This window comes from Equus caballus, chromosome 10 (genome assembly GCF_041296265.1).
Source record: "Equus caballus isolate H_3958 breed thoroughbred chromosome 10, TB-T2T, whole genome shotgun sequence".
Lineage (NCBI taxonomy): Eukaryota > Metazoa > Chordata > Mammalia > Perissodactyla > Equidae > Equus > Equus caballus.
Genome location: NC_091693.1, coordinates 5,773,721 through 5,794,009, shown reverse-complemented (window position 1 = coordinate 5,794,009; position 20,289 = coordinate 5,773,721). Strand labels below are relative to the sequence as shown.

Here is a 20,289-nt window from a genome sequence, read left to right as displayed (position 1 = left end):
GCAAAAGATAGTTTTACAACTTCCTTTCCATTTTGGATACCTTTTATTTCTTTTTCTTGTCTTATAGGTCTTTTGTCTTTTTCTGATCTTAGGGGAAAAGCTGCCAGTCTTTCACCATTGAGTATGATGTAAGCTGTGGGTTTTTCACAAATACCTTTATCATGTTGATGAATTTTCCCTCTATTCCTAGTTTTCTGAGTATTTTTATCATGAAACATTATTGGATTTTGTGAAATGCTTTCCTGCATATATTGAGAAGATCATGTGGGATTTTTCTTCATTTTATTAATGAGATGGATTACATTGATTGATTTCCTTATGTTGAACCACCCTTGCACTGCTGAGGTAAATTCCACTTGGTCATAGTGAATAAACTTGTTAATATGATGCTGGATTCAACTTGCTAATATTTTGTTGAAGATTTTTGCAACTATATTTACAAAGAATATTGGTAATTTTCTTTTCCTGTGATGTCTTCATCTGGCTTTGGTATCAGAATAGTGCTGGCCTCATAGAATAAGTTAGGGAGTATTTCCTCCTCTTCAGTTTTTTAAAGTTTGAGAAGGATTAGTGTTAATTCATTAAATGTTTGGTAGATTTCACCATGCAGCCATCTGGCCCAGGACTTTTCTTTGTTGGGAGGTTTTTGATTACTAATTCAATCTCTTTACTTTTTATAGGTCTGTTGAAATATTCTATTTCTTCTTGAGTCAGTTTAGGTAATTCATGTGTTTGAAGGAATTTCTGCTTGGTTATCTAATTTATTTACACACAATTGTTCATTATATTGTCATAATTCTTTTTTTTTTTTTATCTCTGTAAGGTCAGTAGTAGTATCTCCATTTTCATATTAGTTCTTTGGGTCTTCTCTTTTTCTCTGTCAGTTTAGGTAAAGCTTTGTTAATTTTGTTGATCTTTTCAAAGAGTCAACTTTTGATTTCATTGATTTTCTCTGTTGTTTTTCTATTTGGCTTATCTCCACTCTACTTTTTATTTCCTTTCTTCTTTTGGTTTAGTTTGTCTTTTTTGTAGTTCCTAAAGGTGTTATGTTAGGTTATTGATTTCAGATTTTTTTTTTTTATGTAGGCAATTACTGCCATAAATTTCTCTCCTAGCACTGCCTTTGCTGTATACCATAAATTTTGGTATGTGTGTTTTCATTTTCGCTAGTCTTTAAATATTTTCTGACTTATTTGTGATTTCTTCTTTGACCCATTGGTTGTTTTCTTAGTCCATTCAAGGTGCTATAACAAAATACCAGAGACTGAGTAGCTTATAAGCAACAGAAATTTATTTTTCACAGTTCTTGTGGCTGGAATTCGGAGATCAGGGCGCCAGTGTTGCCGAGCTCTCTTCCAGATTGCAGACTTAGCATATCCTCACATGGCAGAAGGAGCTATATAGAGACCTATGGGAACTCTTTATAAGAGTACTAATCCCATTCCTGAGGGCTCCATCCTCATGACCTAAGCATCTGCCAAAGGCCCTACCTCCTAATACCATCACATTGGGCAGTAGGATTTCAACATATGAATTTTGGGAGGACACATTCAGACCACAGCAGTTGTTTGAGAGTGCATAGTTTAATTTCTGCACATTTGTGAATTTTCCAGTTTTCCTTAATTTCTAACTTGATCCTGTTATGTTCAAGTTACCTAGTATGATATCCATCTTTTTAAATCTATTGATACTTGTTTTGTGGTCTAATATAAAAGCTACCCTAGAGAATGTCCCATGTGCACTTGAGAAGAATGTGTATTCTGCGGTTTTGGGGTGGAGTGTTAATTGTCCGTTAGATATACTTGGTTTATTAAGCTGTTCAAGTTCTCTATTTCTTTACTTATCTTCTGTGTGGTTGATCTATCCATTATTAAAGGTGGGGTACTGAAGTTTCTCACTACTAACGTAGAACTGTCTATTTCCTCCTTCAATTCTGTCAATTTTTGCTTCATATATTTTGATGGGTGTTATTACGTGTAAATATTTATTGTTATATCTTCTTGCTGTGTTAAACATTTTATTAATATATAATGACCTTATTTGTCACTTGTAATTCTTTTTGGATTTAAAGTCTATTTTGTCTGATATTAGCAGAGACAGCTCAGCTCTCTTTTGGTTACTATTTGCATGAAATAGCTTTCTCCACTCTTCCACTTTCAACCTATTTGTGTCTTTGGACATAAAGTGAGTCACTTGTAGACATCATATAGTTGGATCACGGTTTTTTTTAATCCATTCTGCCAATCTCTATCTTTTGATTGGAGAGTTTAATCCATTTACATGTAAAGTAATTACTGGAAAGGAGGCACTTACTTCAGCCATTTTGCTCTTTGTTTTCTATTATGTCTTATTACTTTTTTATCCCTCATTTCCTCCATTATTCCCTGAAGATTAGGGGTGCCACCTAAAGTGAACTTTGCAAGGTGGGCAGCAGCCTCTCCAGCAGGTGAGTTTGGTAATAAAGAGAATATGGGGGACATTCTAGGCTGAAGTAATAGCACAGCCAAAGAGAATATTTTTTGTTCAAGGAGGCATGAGAGGACCTGTGTGATTGCCAAGAAAAACCTTGATATTCTGAGACAGAATATTGCCAGGAAGGCAATTTGTATGTATGGTCTTTTACTGGATGTTCAAATCGAAGCTATGTTCCTGAAATGTGTGACTCTGGAAGACTTGCTAGAGCCGCCTGAGTCTCAGGTCACTGACAATGCCATAAAGATGATTATGGCACTTACATTATAGTCTGTGGGAGGATGAATAAAAGAAAAACACACCAAGCAACTTACATGTGCCAAGCACTCCATTGTTGCTTACGAATATTTTCTCTTTAATTCTCACAACCACCTGGTAAAGTGGGAATTATTTTTGTTTTGATGCAGAAATCAAGGCTTGAGACATGAAGTAACTTCCCCAAAATTATATAGAAGGTAAGTGTCAGTGTCAATAGGCTGATTCAAACACGGGAATCTGGGTCCAGAGCTAGGAACTACTGCTTGAATGCCGCAACATAAAGCCCTCAGCATACAGTCCAGCTATACAGTATACAGTCCAGGTATACAGCCATGAGGCTCAGCTGCTACTGCTGTTAACAATTACAACAATTACTTGTGTTATTACTACAATTTTTCCCCTATTCATCTGTAATGCCAGAGCTCTTACTTTCTGTGCCTCTCAAGCCACAGAGACTTGTCATTGTTTTTTATTAATGGCTTCTTCAGAGGTTTTTTTTTTTTCCTAACACAATTGCATCCTGTTTAAAGGCAGTGTCTGACTCCCCCTTGGTACTCTGCACAGACCTAACCTCCCAAGAAGTACTCAGTGCCTTGGTTCTTTCAGGATCTTTACCAACGACTGCACAATGGGCTCTAATCACATCTGACTAGCCCAAGGCTAGTGATTCCAGGCATCATTGAAGGTTTTCAATGACATGGTTGTAACCTCTATTCAGGAACAGTCAGGGCAGTTGCACTCAGCCCACAAGACCTTGTACTGAGAGGTGATGCCAAAGTCCTTTAGGCTTCTTGTCTCACTGGGTAAAGCTTCACCTCTCCTCCATATGGAGACCTCCTCCTTCGTTCTGCCCTTTCTCCAAAACACATCTGTAGAGCACCCTCCCAACTTCCTGCAGCCCTGCTGTATTCGTGTCTCATCTTCTCCTATCTGGTGCTCTTTGCGTCACCTCACAATGTTTTGGGTAATAAATATATTCCCCCTCAAAATGGTTCAAATACCAAGTAAGAATCTGTTGGAAGAAAATGGAAGCATCATATAAGAACCCCCCAAAAAGTGAAACAGTAAGTAGATAAGAGTGGCAAGTGACTAGGAAGACCCAGCAGAAGATGTGACATTTGAGACCAGAATGATGAACCAGCCATGTGAAGATAATGATGATGATGATAGCTAGTACTCACTGAACGCTTTTGAGGTACCAGGCATCATAAGCATTTTATCGCAATTAACTCAATCTTCGTAACAACTGTGTGGCATGTTATCACCACCATTTTACAGATGGAGAAACTGAGGCATAAGTGAAGTAATTTGTCCAAGGTCATACAAAGCCAGTATACATGCAAGTTGGATTTCTACCCTCTAGCTTTCTTTCCCTAGTTCAGCATCACTGGGAAGTACTTCAAATCAACTGTAAAACATTATCATGTGTATGCTCATGCTTTTTAAATGACTAAGCATGGGTATTTGGATGAATCCTCTCATAACAAAATAAGATGGCATAAAACTATGTGTATTGAAAGCAAATAAAATCTGGGGGATTAAAGGACTACTTCACCTTTGAGGTACCAGTGCTTGGGAGAGCTGAAGGACAGAGAATGTGAGAAACAGAAAGATACTGCCATTATCCCACAACTATATATACATAGCAGCCAGTCTATCCATAATTACAACTGTTCTTAATCCTTGTTTGATACCATGCCATGCTTCCTTAATTATCAATCTCTCAAAGATCCTTCAACATTTCATAGAATATCAAAATAAATCTCATGACTAAAAATAAATCAAAGGAAAGATTAAGTCCTTGCTTAATATTAAAACTTCACCATCCCATTCCAAACCCACTAACTCTATTGAGAATTGCTATGGAACATGCCTTCACCTCTTGGCTTTCACTTAAGGCAGCACAAGTACTAGGCTCAGAGAATAACTTGTCTAAAGTTGGAAACACTATCACTCATTTCACACTAGAATTATCGTATCAGTGACATTCCTTTTTAAAATAATTTTACTTATTACTATCAAATATCATAGAGAACATAATCTGAAACATGAGCTACAGTAGCCCCCCTTAGCCGCAGTTTCACTTCCTGCTGTTTCAGTTACCCACAGTCATCCATGGTCTGAAATACAGTGCAGCATTTTGAGACAGATCACATTCACCTAACTTTTATTACAGTATATTGTTATAATTGTTCTATTTTATTCTTATTGTTGTTAGTCTCTTACTGTGCCTAATTTATCATAGGTATGTATGTATAAGAAAAAACATAGTATATATGGAGTTTGGTTCCAGGTATCCACTGGGGGTCTTGGAACGTATCCCCTGCAGATAAGGAGGGACTAATGTCCATAACTGCCCTTTACATTAAATAGTATTTACACAATCCTAATCATTGATCTGTATTACCTTTATCATCACAAGATAGGAAACCATGGAGACAGAAAAGACTATTCCATTTATTATCTAAAATTTAGAATATCTGAAGCCATCCTCCTTACAAACCATAATCATCTGTCAAAGTACAGTGCAGAAAACAAAACTCTCAAGTATTTCAAGAAGACACATATTGCAGGCAATTAATGCTTTCAAAATTGGTGGGCAGGCTGGAGAAGTAATGGGGATGGCTCTGGACTATTAATTTCAAAGTAAATCCCCATTATGATCCAGGGTTGGAGAAATGACTACTGCTGTTACCAGTGCTGCTGCCAGCAGTACTCCTCAAAGCCACAAAACTTAAAACTAGACATTAGATCATGGAGTTTAGCTGCAGCAAAGATGACAGAACTTGCTTGTCTGCTTTGCACAGAATGACCCCCAGAGTGCATATGCCCACACAGCAACATAATTAGTACTCTTCTTTTAGAATTTAGATTAAAAAGCACATCCACAGTTAAGCCTGTTCTGATCTCTCATAGTATGTTTCTTGGTTATGTTCTCACAGCACTTGTAAAAATTAAAATGTGTGAATTAAGCCACCTAGAAATGGACTGTGAATTATCCTCACCAAAATAATGACACTCCTAGCAGAGATCAGGCCACTTTTCTCTAGGCTTGCTAGTCTCCCACTGAAGACTATAGAAAGGCTGATCTTAATTCTTCAAGAGGAAAGTAGTGGAAAATTCTGCAAGAATTACCAGTGTCACAGTGAAAGAGTTTACTATACACAAAATGATTTTATTAGAGACCAAAAATTTTATCCACATCACTTTTTACTTCTTTTGCAGTTTTAATTTTCAACCTTATAACATTTACTGGATCCAGTGGGCAACTCAGTATCTTCACATGCCCATTAGCTAACTTCTATGTAGGACTCGAGTAAAATTGCATGCTACTGCTATAAGAAATGCATATTCACTTATGCTTGTTTGCTCTCCTGCAAAATTGTTTACAAATAGCATCATTGCAAAGAAAGATTTACACTTAATTCCTACATCTCCTACATCCTTCAGAGTGTTCTAGCATTAATCTTCTGATGTCTAGCAAGATTAGAATTTAGTGAACACTTTGCTACATTTCTTACAGGAGCTTTCTCTCCAGTGTGAGTTCTGTGATATAGAATGAGAAATGCACTTTAAACGAAGGACTTGCTACAATTTTTATATTCATATTGCTTCTCTCCTATGTTTGTTTTATACGAGATTCATATCGCCTAATGTCTTTCCCATATTTGTTACATATATAGGGTTTCTCTCCATTGTGGACTGACTGACGTCAATTAAGGGATTAATACTGGCTAAAGGCACATTGACTGCCTTCATATGGTCTCTCTCCAGTGTGAACTGTGATGTACAATAAGGTTTGTACTATTGCTAAAGACCTTCATTCATTACATTCATAAGACTTCTCCAGTATAAGTTTTCTGATGTTGAATCAGAGAGGATCTATGGCTAAAGTATATTACAAATACTTCATTCAAACAGTTTCTCTCTTGTATGACTTTTCACTTGTATAGTGATTCATACGGCCTAAAGGCTTTTCCACACTTACTGCACCACTGGGCTTCTCTCCACTATGTATTCTCTGATGGGCAGTAAGATTTGAGCCTTTGCTAAAAGCTTTCCCACATTCACTACATTTATATGGCTTTTCTCCAGTATGAATTCTCTGATGTACAGTAAGGTTTGAACTACAGCTGAAGGTCTTCCCACATTTAATACATTCATAGGGTTTCTCTCCAGTATGAATTCTATGATGTTGAAGCAGGGATGACCTATGACTAAAGGCTTTCCCACATATACTACATTCGTAAGGTTTCAATCTAGTGTGATTTCTCAAATGCATACTCAGTGATTCAGGCTGGTTGAAGGATTTCCTGCATTTTTGACATTCAAAGGGTTTTTCTTCAGAATGAATACTCTGATGCTGAATAAGAAATGAGAGGCTGCTAAAGACTTTCAGACATTTGTTGCATTCAAATTGTTTCTCTATAGTGTGAATTCTCTGATGTCGAGTAAGGTGCGAGCTACAGCAAAAGGCTTTTCCACATTCACTGCATTCATAAGGTTTCTCTCCAGTATGAATTTTCTGATGGTGAATGAGAGATGACCTATGAATGAAGGCCTTCCCACATATTCGACACTCATAGAGTTTTTCTTGAGTATGAATTCTCAGATGTTCAATGAGATGTGAAACACGACTAAAAGACTTTCCACAGTTCATACATTCATATGGTTTTTCTCCAGTGTGAGTGCTTTGATGATTAGTAAGTGACGAGACATGGCTAAAGGCCTTCCCACAGTCAATACATTTGTAAGGTTTCTCTCCACTGTGGCTTATCTGATGTCGAGTAAGGGATGAGCCATGACTAAAAGTCTTCCCGCATTCACGACATTCATAGGGTCTCTCTCCTGTATGAATTCTCCAATGGCGATTAAGGGTTGATTGTTTGCCAAAGGCCTTCCCACATTCACCACATGTATAGACTTTCTCTCTGTCATAAGCCTGGTGAAGGGTAAGAGATTTGCTCTGGCTGAAGGCTGCCACATTTTCATTAGAATTCAAAAGTTTCTTCCCACCACTCATATTCTCCTTTTTTATAAGTGACTTTTTTGGTAAGTTCTTCTTAAATGTATCATGTTTATGTGATTTCCCTTCAGCAGAAATTCTCTGTGGTTCAGAAAGAATAGACTTTAAGTGGAAAATGCTTCCAAACGTACTGTATTTGTAAACACTTTCCCCAGTGGGACTTTCTCTAAAGGTGAGGGTCACTGGTCTGAAATGTTCTACCTGATTTTCGAGCTTCCCCTCCAACTTCTCTACATATTCCTGGTCCTTGTTAAAATTTGGAAATTCATGACTTTGTTTTATAATTTTTTCTATTATTACCGTTTTGGGTGAACCTTCATCATAAATATCCTCCTCTGTTGACAATTCCTTGTTTCCCCATCTTGATTCCCAACCTGAAATATACCAAGAAAGAGAAACACTGCTTTTTCTGTTCTTCCTGAAAAGGAATTCCTATGGTAGAAATAAGAGAATAAAAATAAAGATAAAAATAAAACTGGATAAAAAATAAAGTCGTCCCCCCCCCCCTCCAAAACACATGGCTCTGACAACTCTCATATATTCAGTGACTTCTGAACAAAGTTCGAATGGAGCACTGAGAATACAGACAGCTCAGAGAGGCTGGAACAGAGTGTAAGATGGGACATGGGTTAAACACAGGCAATCAGTAGGTGGAAAAAAATGAAACTATCAGAAAGAAAATGTGGAGGGCATTCTGGATCCCAAGCCAACATTTTCTACCTATATTTATGTGAAAGACCACATTTTGCCTCACAGCCTTGGTTCCCCAACCTTCAATGAATCTCAATTTGCTGTCATATTAGTATGCTTAAAATGCAGAATTTATAGTGCTGCATTAAACAGTTACAATGACAACAAAATATTCTAAATATTCTTCATGGTTCAGAAAGATTTAGGCTTTATGAGTTTATGCAGGATCTATGTGAAATCATATCACTTACTGGACATTAGAAAATATTGTTCCTAGAAACCTTCTTACACATTCCTTACTTTCTCTAACACTTATGTTTATATTTCATCTTTGAAGCTCAATCTTAGAGGAAAAGCGACTTTCCATTTCACTGACAGTTTCTCTTAGCCTAAAACCATCAATATATTTTTCCTTAAGAAGACTTAAAAATAATAATATGCTTTATTTTGTTTCAAATAAAATAATTTGAATTATGACGGCAAAATCCTCTACTTTTGAGATGACACAAGTAATACAGAAAGATGATAATTTGAGACAGGAAGTGGTGGTTTTGAAATCTAAGCTAAGGATCCCTTAATTTTGTTACATTTGGGATCTCTGAAGATAGTATCCCTAAAATATCCTAAAATGCCTCCACACTTTCTTTTTTTTTTTTTTTGAGGAAGATTAGCCCGGAGCTAACTACTGCCAATCCTCCTCTTTTTGCTGAGGAAGCCTGGCCCTGAGCTAACATCATGCCCATCTTCCTCTACTTTATATGTGGGATGCCTACCACAGCATGGCGTGCCAAGCAGGTGCCATGTCCGCACCCAGAATCTGAACCGGCGAACACCGGGCCACTGAGAAGCGGAACGAGTGAACTTAACCGCTGTGCCCCAGGCCGGCCCCCGCCTCCACACTTTCTACAAGCATCTTTAACAAAGATCTCTTTTGCCTGATTCACCATAACTTACCTGAATACACACCTTCTGACAGTTTTTTCTCCACCATCCAAGGTTCTTTCCCATCCTCCAATAAAGTGATCACATATGGCTTAGGTATAGAAAGACCTGCTTGTAGAAAAAATACACAACTTGTTTAAGCTGTGGTCCTCATGGAGGAGAGGCCACCATCACAAAAGGGACAAAAGGAAGGTTTGAAGGATGTTCACTGAAATGGAAAGATAAGCTTCAGGCAGCGCATAAAAGAGCTATACGTTTCCTTGGAAACGTGAAATAAAAACGCAGCAATTTACTCAGGAGGATCTCTAGTAACTCAAAGTGGCAGAAGAAAGATCTCCCTCAGTGGGGTGGAGGGGGAGATATGCTTACCTAGAGAGACCAGGTTCTCATAATTCTGCACCATCACATCCTTGTATAAATCCCTCTGAGCAGAATCTAGCCATCCCCACTCTTCATGAGAGAAGTCTATGGCCACATCACTAAATGTCACCTGAAACAGTAAACACATTTAGGCTCAACCATAGCCCAGGTCTCTTCTGTCACCAATCACAGGGTAAAATTACCCTGGCTGTGGAAGAAGGGAATAAGATTTAGCAGTTGTAACAAGGATCAGGAATCTAAGTTGAGTAATAATTGGATAATTATGTGTTTGACATTGTTATACAATAAGGGTAAAAGACAAATACAAGAGCTATGCTTTAGGAGAGTTAACTTTGTCAAAGGGAATAGAATTATAAAACTTTTAAAAATCAGCATTCAACTCTTGACAGCACATGGACAAGAGCTTAGTCATGTTTTTATAGTTTACATGCTAGGTAAGTAATAAAAAATGATGATCCACTAAGGTTCAAAAGAAAAAGTGATCCAACAGGTTCTGAAAAAAGATATCTTTATATTAAAGACAGACATAAACATAACTAATTTATAAACAAAAAACAAAAACATTTATGATATATAACTCAACCGTATACTGATAATCAATCTATAATCAAAATAATTTGAGACCCCTGGGCAAAAAGACTAAAGGATGGTTTCATGCCATAGGTAGCCCTTGAATAGGATCTTAAAGTAAGGGCAAAGAATAAAACAAAGGATACATTTCAAGAAAAATATTTTAAGGAAACAGATTTCTTCTCAACAGCACTCATTCATGGTATTATTTAAAATAGCAAAACTTTAGAAAAGCTTAAATGTTCAATAAGAGCTTACTGGTTAGTTGAATTATAATATGTCCCAGAAATGTAGATAATATGCGCATGCAATTAAAATGGCATCATTACTATCTTTCATTGGTGAAATAGACATTGTTTGGCTATGGTAAATTTTTCCATCCAAGAGTGGGTGATTCAATATTCTATTACTTTATTTGGATATTTTGCATGTATGTCTACCCGTGACACTGTTCTCTGGTTTTAAAGAGAGAATTTACCTTTGTGAGGTGTTGAGGAAAGAATTAAAAATCAAATCTGCCAACCAGAGAATCCACTCCACAATGCAGACAAGAAAGAGAACAGTTTTATTATTGAATAAGCATTAAACCAGACTGTAATACACTTCACAGGCAATCAGTAATGAGACTGCAAGGACAGAAAGAAATCTCACCCTTTTATAAAACCAGGCAGGTATAATCCTTTACATGTATGTTTTCAAAATAAATAATAACTTGTCCTCGAGTAAGAGGATTTGACAGCATTTTTTGCTGTACATAGTTCACCCTAAATTCACCTGGTAACTGGAGTGGCCATCTGCCTTTACCCCAAAGGAAAACAAAACTTGTCTATCTTTATGACAAGTAGGTGGATAGAACTTGAAGCCAGCAGCCTAGGCTAAACTCTCGCAAAGAAAGGGAGACAGGTGCATCTCCCTTCATGTTTCCATTTCAAAGAACTGGCTCCAAGGCCCTTAAGAAAGACTTTACTGCCTCGTAAAATTGGCAGAGGCTTATTTAGCTTTGAAAAAGGTTTACAAGTATCTCAAAGGGACATAGAAAGGATTTACAATTACAGGTTTTTCTCAAGGAAATGGAAAGAGAGAGACGGTCTCCTTCCCTTTTGGAACCAGGGAAAATTCTTTTTTACATTTGTATTTACTCTCACCCAGGTATTAGGAATATGCTACCCTTGTCATATGAGCTGAAAAATTCTCCATCTTTTCCTACTGTCCACGATGGTCTTAAAACGATTGGCTTTCACAAATCGCACCTGATAAACCAAATACAATCATATGCTGCATAATGACGTTTCAGTCAACAACAGACCACAAATACAACAGTGGTCCCGTAAGATTAGAACCATCTAGCCCAGGTGTGCAGTAGGCTATACCATCTGGGTTTGTGTAAGTATACTCTATGACGTTTGCACAACGACAAAATCACCTAAGGATGCATTTCTTTGTTTTTAAGCGACACACGACTGCAAAAAAAAAACACAACACCCTATTAAATGCATAAAACACAATGTTTTATTCCACCAATGCAAAGATATTTCATATTTTAAACTTTGAAAACATATTAATGAATGTCATTGAATTAATAGTCTAAAGAAGAAAACCTACATAATCTCATTAATAGATACTCTTTGCTCTTTGTTTAGATCAGGGTTTCTCAACCTTGGCACTACTGTCACTTTAGGCTAGATAATTCCTTGTTGTGGGGAGCTGTCCTGTGCATTGTAGGATATTGAGTAGCATCCCTAGCTTCTACCCATTAGATGCTACTGGCAACTCCCCTCCTGCTGTAGGGTTGTGACAACCAAAAATGTCTCTAGGCATTATCAACTGTCCCCTATGGGTGGGGCTAAGGGGGACAAAAATCGCCCCATTTGAGAACCACCACTTTAGAAAATGTTTGCAGTTCCTTGAAGGGCTCTCTTAGGCCTCTCTACCTAAACTCGAGGCGTTCTCCCAGTTCAGTATAACTTCACTTTCACCTCTGCCTCCCCAGTACTGTGGGCCAGAAAACCACTTCCAGCCCTGCTTCCCCAGGGGCGCTTCAGCTCTTCCTTCCCCCTCAATTGCCTGGGCAGCCTGGGATGTTCATTTATCTTTGTCCCCAGAAGAACTTAGGGTATTTGTCCTAGCACTTAGGTTAACTTCTTATGCTTTCTTACTTTTCTGCCAGTCTTGTACCGCTCAATCAGTAGCCACTAGCCACATTTGGCTATATAAATCTAAATTAATTAAAATTACAAATTAAATAAAATTAAAAATTCAGTTCCTCAGTCACTCTAGCCACAGTTCAAGTACTCAACAGCCATACGGGGCTAGTGGCTACCACACTGGACAGCACACATATAGAAATTTCCACCACTGTAGAAAGTTCTCTTAGACAGTCTTGTGCTAGATCATGAAGTCCCACATGTCAGTATATACTCAAACCTATGTAAGTTTCTTCCTAACAGGTACTTCACAAGTGTTTGGAAAATGAGTCAATGAACGGTTTGGCAATTAGTTCACTTTAGCTTTTACTTGAAAAAAAATAGTTTTTTCAATTCTAATATTTTCAAGAAACCAGACTCTGCCCAACACGCACATCTGCCACTCATCCCTTCTCTTGTGCAGGCTTCACCTTCCACCCATGATTCTGCCCCACTATTTCTGCATCACTCATTCATTCAACAACTATATACTAAGCATCCATTTTGTGCCAGGTACCACTCTGGGTACTAAAGATAATACAGTCAACAGAAAAGAAAAAATATCCCTCTCGGTGGGAGGAGACAAACAATGAGCATATGTATTACTAACTATACAGTGTATCATATAATGAGTGATAAGTGCCGTGGAAAACAACAAAGCAGTGATGGAGGAGAGGAAGTGATACTCAAGAGAAGGTAACTGCAACTTTAAATAGGTGTTCAGGGAAGCTTTTCTGAGAAAGCAACCATTGAGCAAAAATAAAAGGCAGTAAGAACGCACACTTGGGCATGTCTCGGGAAGGACTATTCCAAGCAGATGGTACAGCAACTTCCAAGGCCTGGAGGCAGCTGCCTCTGTGGCTGGAGCCCACAGGTAACAAGGAGACAGAGAAGGAAGATGAGATCAGAGAAGTAACAGAGAGCCTAAGTGTACAAATGTTTTCAAGTCATATAGAACGCTGACTTCTACTCTGAGGTAGCGCACCAAGACTTTCAAGCTGAGGAATGACAGGATTTTAGACAACATGAGGATCACCGTGACAGCTGTACTGAGAAGAGACTGAAGAGGGTGAAGGGCACAAGCAGAGAATCCCGCTAGGGGGCTACCTCAATGATCTAGGTGGCTTGGACCAGGGCGACAGTGGAGGTGGCGGTGACGGGTAACCCGTGGCCGATTCTGTAGACATCCTGTATATATTTTAGATCAACTGCAGTGTCCGCATGTGAGTTATAAGAGAATGGGAGGAATCGAGGATGACTCCAAACATCTCCTGACTTGAACAACTGAAAGGACTGAGGTACCATTAATTCAGACCACATTATACAGCTTTGATAACCATAAAGCAAATAACCTAAAATTCTCAACTCGAATTTTGAATTAATAAAAAAACAAGTTTTGCTCAAGACTACTGAGGCTTCTAACAGAAAACTGTTAGGAAAGAGGAGCACTGAGATAAGACAGCATTTTGGAGTTCTGCGGGCTCCAGCCTTTCCCATAACGAAAGGAATCAGAGATCCAGTCTTTTAAGGACTTCTTAAGGGGGAAACTGGTAGGAGAAGCAAAGCAAGCACTCCGGAGGCCTGCTAGGTGCTTCAGGAAGATGGGGACACGCCGACTTACCTGGAACATGACTTCGCAGTTCCCAATAGTCAACAGGCCTCCTTGCAGGCTTCTGTAGAAGGGCAGCGTCCTGGGAAGGCGGATCAAGAACAGGAAAAAGCCGTCAGGAAAACGCAGGCTTCTCCTGCAGCTCTGCCACGCGCCTAGAGGGAAAAGCACGCTGGAGGCGGCTCCCAGGGCTCCACGCTGGCCCTGACTCGCACAGCGTTCCCCGGCACGGCGTAGCCACCGGGTGCCGCCTGCGCGCACATCAACTATTGCACAGAGGAGACACACTCGGAAAACAACAGTAACGGTGTCAAGAGTCCGCTCCATCTCCACCACCATGCACGGCGGGCATTCACGGTACTACGGATTTCTTTTTTAAACGACGAGGAAACAAACTCAGCAACTGTTCACGGTTACACAACTGGGAAGCGTCAGCTTCACGATGGGTGACAGAAACCACCGCAGACGGCGTTTGCCCCAGCGCGGGCTGTGCACGCCCGCTCGCCCGCGTCCTCCCGGCTCCCCCGTTCCGCGCAGGCCCGAGCGGCCCGCACAGCCAGGGCCCCGCCGGCGCGCACACCGCGGGGCAGACCCCGAGACCAGCAGGGCCCGGGGCCGCTGGCCTGAGGCCCGCCGGCCGCCCGCCGGGCCCCACACTTGCCTGACTCCGCAGCGGGACCTCCGGGCCCCGAAGCCCGCGCTGGGCCTCGCCCGGTGCCCCGAGGCGTCCAAGGCGGGCACCTCCGAGGACCCGACGCGCCGGGTCGCGCCTAGCGGACGATAGCCGCTGCCCCCGGACCCTGCCCAGAGGCCTCCCAGGTTCCAGGACGGAGAATCCGCCGGCTGGCCAGAAGCTACCGCGAGGCGGACCAAGGGCGAGGGCCCCAGCCCGGAGCAGCACTTCTAAGGCGACTCCGCCTCAGGGACAAAAGTTACCGGGGCCTCGCACGGTAGCCTCCTGAAAAACCACACGTCCCAGAAGTCTCCGCGGCCGCACGCGTTCTCGGCGCACCGCGAGAAAAACGGCCCGGGCTCCCTAGGAAACCACAGCGCCTGGGGCCGTCGTCGCAGAGTGGCTCAAGCAGGACACAGATGCAAAGTATCGAGAGGACAACAGTCGTCTCTGGAGAACTCTGCTTCCCAGAACCAACGGCAGCCCTCTACGGGCGTTGTGAAGACAATGACTTCCGAACCACAAAACTACACTTCCCAGAAGATGATGCGGCCGCGAAAGGTCTTCCGGGTCATTCGTTCGCTCGCACAGAGGTTCTTCTGCCCGCGCACGGGCGGCCCCTGCTGCTGCCGGACAGGAACTGGCCTCTACCCTGGTAGGGCTCTCATCAGAAACCCTCTCCACGCTGTCCAGCTCGTGTGTGCCCGCAGCATTTGGCGCCCACTTGCCCTGGACTATATTTCCCAAAATGCCATGTGTCTGGGGTGTCACAACAATAATTGAGGACAAGCGACACTTCCCGGCAACTCATGCGGTCACGTCATCGGTGTGACTCTGACGACCGCTCTGAAGTGCTACTCGCCCTCGAAAGGCTCAGAAATATCAGACTCGAGGGAGCTCATTGAGGACAAAGACCTCAGTCCTGGGAAGAATCGCTCCCGTAACCGACAGAGCCTGACCCGCCTGTCCCCAGACGCGCTTCTTAGTTTGTGTCCTTGTCCAGCCCAGGCAAATGGGCGCTGGACACATGCGCATAGGCCAGAGCAATCTACTGTTGGTGTCTATGTGGGTTGTTCCCTTTACTTTCTTTTCTAAATTTAATTTAATTTATTTTTTAAAATTATAAAAAGTACGACTATGAATTTTCTTGTAGAGGTCATGTACTCATGTGCATAAGATTCGTTAGACAGTGCTTCCACTTTGGTACATCTTGTGGCTGTGGAATTTAACCCCGGTAGCAGCAGTAGTTTTAAAAAACATTGTCACATCAGCTAGATTCCTCTCCAAGCTTAGAGTATGTAACAAGGAAAGATTTGCCAGTGCAAAGTGTATTCCCATCTACGTCTTTATTGTACAATGGCAAATTGTTTTCCAGTTGTACCAATTTGCGCTGCTATCATAGTTCATAGTTATTTTGGTTGCCAACTATCAGTGCCAGCTCTTGATTTTGTGAAACTTTCCAATTTTGCCACTCTGCTAAGTGTGACATTATAACTCATCATGGTTTAAATTTGCATTTCAATTATTGTTAATAAGATTGAGAATCTTTTCATGTGTCTGTTGGCTTTAGTATTTCCTGCTCTGACAATTGCATGTCTTTTGTTCAATGTTCTTTTAGAACAAAGGCCTTTTTAATATTAAAGTTCAACTTACATAGAAAAATGCAAGATGTTAAAGGGGGAGTGCAGAGACTAGGATATTAAAATTTATTTCCTCTTTAGAATCCTGGACTTTGACCTGGATTCAGTAACCAAATGTGTTTTCTACAGTTTTTGTATGTTTCAGGACGTTAAGTTCTCCCATTTATCGCCGGCTTGGGATATGTTGAGCCCCTTGAATCTGTGAAGTGGCATCCTCCTGTGCTCAGCACATTTTTCTTTCTTCATATACTGCCCTTTCCCCATTCTTTCCCTCTCCTCTTCTTGTGAACTCCAATTAGCTGTAAAGTAGGTCTTTCCACTCTATCCTCCACGTGCCTTAAATTCTCCTCTGTAATTTCCATCTTTCAGTCTCTGTACTGCATTCTGGATAATTTATTCTGATCTATTTACTGTTCATGATTCCCTTTCCAGGGGATTTTTCTTATTTCGATTTTTCAAAGATTTTTGTAACATTGTAGGCACAGTTGATCCATAATGTGCATCTGATAGTACCAATAACTCAAGGTTTTATGAATCTCTTTGTAAATTTATTTTTATTTTATTTTTTAAATTTATTTATTTTTTTCCTTTTTCTCCCCAAAGACCTCCTGGTACATAGTTGTATATTCTTTGTTGTGGGTCTTTCTAGTTGTGGCATAAGGGATGCTGCCTCAGCGTGGTTTGATGAGCAGTGCCATGTCCGCCCCCAGGATTCGAACCAACAAAACACTGGGCCATCTGCAGGCGAACTTAACCACTCGGCCACGGGGCCAGCCCCTGTAAATTTGTTTTTTGAATTCTTCACTCAGTTTGCTTTGTTTTGTTTTTGGTTGGTTATCTTTGTGTGTCTCTCTGTCTTTGAAAAGAGATTTTATCAGGCTTCCCAGTATCCTTGGATGAAAGTGCCTTTCTTTTCTAGAGATTATATAATTTTATTTTCAGACAAGATCTGGGATTATCACCGCTCTGGAACCACTTTAAACTATGCTAAAGACATAAAGGCCCTGCTCAGTCCACTCAGAAAATCTTACATAGGGACTCTTCATTGTTGCTGCTTTTCCTCATGAGCTTCCTGGAAGAATTATGACGCCTTTCCATCATAAGCCCTCAGATATCTGGGACATGAATTAAGTTCATCGGGGAGCAGGGAGCTAACATTAAAGAACTAGATGTGATTACGGGAAGAGGTGAGAAGAACTGTAAATGGAGGCCTAGTCCTCTTGTTTCAATAGCTACGTCTGGCCAGTTCTTAACATTGCTTCGATGCTGGACCCCTAACATGTGAGTGCTCCGTGATTTGCATTATTAACAGAAAGGATAGAGGCACTCCGATGAGTAGAGACTAAGGAGGAGAAATGCAGGGGCAGGTGGAGTGGGGATCCACAGGCATAAGTAAGCCAGTTTTAAACACATATGCCAGTCCCTTGAGAAAGAAAACAGGGCCAAGAAAGATCAATAAGGAGAGAGGAAATTACTACATGCCATGCAGAACCCACTCCCACCAGCCCTGAGCTGCCTTCTTTCCCTTTTCTGTTAGGCAATATTTGCAGTAAATGATTTTGCTATTGGAATTTATCTGGTCAAGGGCACATTTTAGAATATGAACTTCAGAGAAGAAAAGCCAGTTCATGTTGATGCTGAAACTGTTCCAAGACTGAGGGTGATTAGGGAGTTTGGGATTCTAGCTTCCAGAGACATCAAAAACCATATGTATTTGCCATAGAGAGAAACTCCTGCTGAGACCTCTGGCAGAGATCTTTGTCCCTGTCCCTGGCTCATCCTCTACCTTTCACTTTGGAATAACCCTACACATCCCACTATGCGCCAAAGTTTTAAATCCAAGAGTCTAGTCCCAGTTCTGTCACTGGTTTGAAGAACTGTCCACACCCAATCGGGCCCAAGCCTGACCCTAAAATGCCCAATATCGAACCTGTGCAGAGCCTCCAACGAGACCTTTGTGTTGTCTCCTTCCACTCTTGAGGACCTCTGACATCCTGCATCACAGATTATTTATCAGTATCAGGCTGACACCAGACTCAAGGGTGAACCCAGTAGGCAGTGCCAGGTGCGCATACGTTTGACCAACAGCGTACAGCCATTGCTTGGTAGATTGGCTGGGTTCCCTGAGGGACACTAAGAGCTGGTGTCAAGGGCCCTGTTTGTGACTATCATGGGGAGAAGGGTGCCCATCTCACTTTTGTCCCTCTCAGATCATAAAGGAATTGAAACAAGCCTTGCTTTACTTCCATAAGAAGGGACTTCGCTTACACCTTAAGCCTGAGAATACCCTCATGGGACTTACTATGTAGAGAGCTCAAATTTTTCCTACTTGTTGACTTTGCATGATTTCTCTAAAAAAAATAGCTTGGGGAAGATGAACTCCAATATGTATGTTAGTCTTGGAAAATAAGTGGATGGAAGAAAAGTGTCACTGTTTTTGTAAAAAGTTCAATAAACACTGCTGCAAAATTAAAAAAAAAATTCATTCTGTCTACCTATAGAAAGTGACTTAACATGCTAATCTATTGAAAGAAAGTTATCACTTATTCACAAATATAGATTTGCATTTTGTGTACTTTTATCCTTTTTCATTCAATCCATTGTGAATGTCTTGCTATATTAGCAACGTATCACCTACGTTGTCATTAGAATGTCCACAGTGTCCCATATTAAGAATCGTAACAGGAACAGATTTAAGCTGTCTCCCCTTGGCGAACATTTGCTTTGTGCTTAGATTTTTGCTTAAATGTGTGAAGAATATCCTTGTACATACATTGTTGCATATATATTTGGGGTTTCTTTTAATGTTAAGTCCCCAGATTCTATATTACTGGCCAAAGAATTTGCCCATCTCTGGGCTTCTTTGATACGTAGCAACAGAATGCCCTGAAGAAGCCTATTCTGTTCTGTGTTTGGTCCTTAAGACAAAGTCTGGAGTTTTCTAGAATCTAGTTCCAAGTTTTTGGGTAACTGGTGAAGGGGTCTACCAGCCTCTGGGACCCCTTTTTAGTGTATTCTCTTTCACCCAAACTGTAGGAGGAAAACAGCATGTGGGGCTCTGGACTGCCTGTACGAGTGGTGATTGAGGACCACAACCACAATGGGGCCCTCACCTGTGAGCTGCTGGTGGGTCCCTGCCGTTCAAGAGCTGCTCCTGAAGGAAGAACTAAAGGCCTGAGAGGTTGTTTTGGTGCATCGTTTGGGGCTGTAGTGGTCTGTATCAACTAGGGGGCACTGAGGCAGCTTTTGGTCCATCTCATTCCCTAATTGGGGGAAAGGACAGCAGGACATTGTCAGAAAAACATTGACTATAATGTTCCACCATGAGCACCTCTGAGAAGCTGCCCTGGTCCAGGTTTTGGAGGAGCCCAGTTCGGGCCCACTCTCAAAAGCTCTTGCCACCTTAAATTCAGTCTTATTTCCAGAGCCCTCTCTGCCACAAGTACCTTCCTGAGTGTTCAGTGAAGGAGGAATCCCAGTATGGTCTTTTGTCTGTCTTATGTCCTCTGTGACAGACATACAGTTGGTACTCAATAAATGTTCTATGTACCCTGCTCTGATGGTTAATTTTATGTGTCAACTTGTTTAGGCTATGGTGCCCAGGTGTTTGGTTAAACACCAGTCTAGCTGTTGCTGTGGAGGTGTTTTTTTTTTCAGATGGGATTAACATTTAACATTAAGTCAATAGACTTTGAGTAAAGTAGATTACCCTCCATCATGTAGATGGGCCTCATACAATCAGTCAAAGATCTTAAGAGAAAATGATTGAGATTCCCTGAGAAAGAAAAAGCTCTGCCTCCAGACTGCCTTCAGACTCAAACTTCAACGTCAACTATCCCCTGGGT

The 20,289-nt window shown here is 40.9% G+C and overlaps 2 protein-coding genes across 18 annotated transcripts in view; one reads left to right on the top strand and one right to left on the bottom strand.

Moving 5' to 3' along the window:
* Window positions 1-5,884: 5,884 nt before the first annotated feature.
* LOC100057907 (zinc finger protein 181) lies at window positions 5,885-15,554 on the bottom strand. Of its 17 annotated transcripts, none has more exons than XM_070222874.1 (6): window positions 15,068-15,554; window positions 14,144-14,213; window positions 9,758-9,878; window positions 9,401-9,496; window positions 8,057-8,130; window positions 5,885-7,837 (listed from the first exon to the last, which is right to left on the bottom strand). In XM_070222874.1, the coding sequence occupies exons 2-6, from the start codon at window positions 14,150-14,152 to the stop codon at window positions 6,644-6,646; spliced, it is 1,494 nt and encodes a 497-aa protein (XP_070078975.1). In that variant the 5' UTR covers window positions 14,153-14,213; window positions 15,068-15,554; the 3' UTR covers window positions 5,885-6,643. The 17 variants fall into 17 exon arrangements, with proteins under 17 accessions (XP_070078975.1, XP_070078974.1, XP_070078971.1 ...); XM_070222873.1 differs by having other exon boundaries at window positions 14,793-15,120; XM_070222870.1 differs by lacking the exon at window positions 15,068-15,554 and adding an exon at window positions 14,793-14,932 and having other exon boundaries at window positions 9,401-9,499; window positions 14,144-14,286.
* Window positions 15,312-20,289, top strand: part of LOC102149838 (BCL3 transcription coactivator) — a 19,321-nt gene continuing 14,343 nt past the window's right edge. Inside the window, 3 exon segments of the mRNA XM_023651240.2 lie at window positions 15,312-15,459; window positions 15,676-15,812; window positions 19,481-19,570. Coding sequence (XP_023507008.2) covers window positions 15,312-15,459; window positions 15,676-15,812; window positions 19,481-19,570 — 375 coding nt within the window.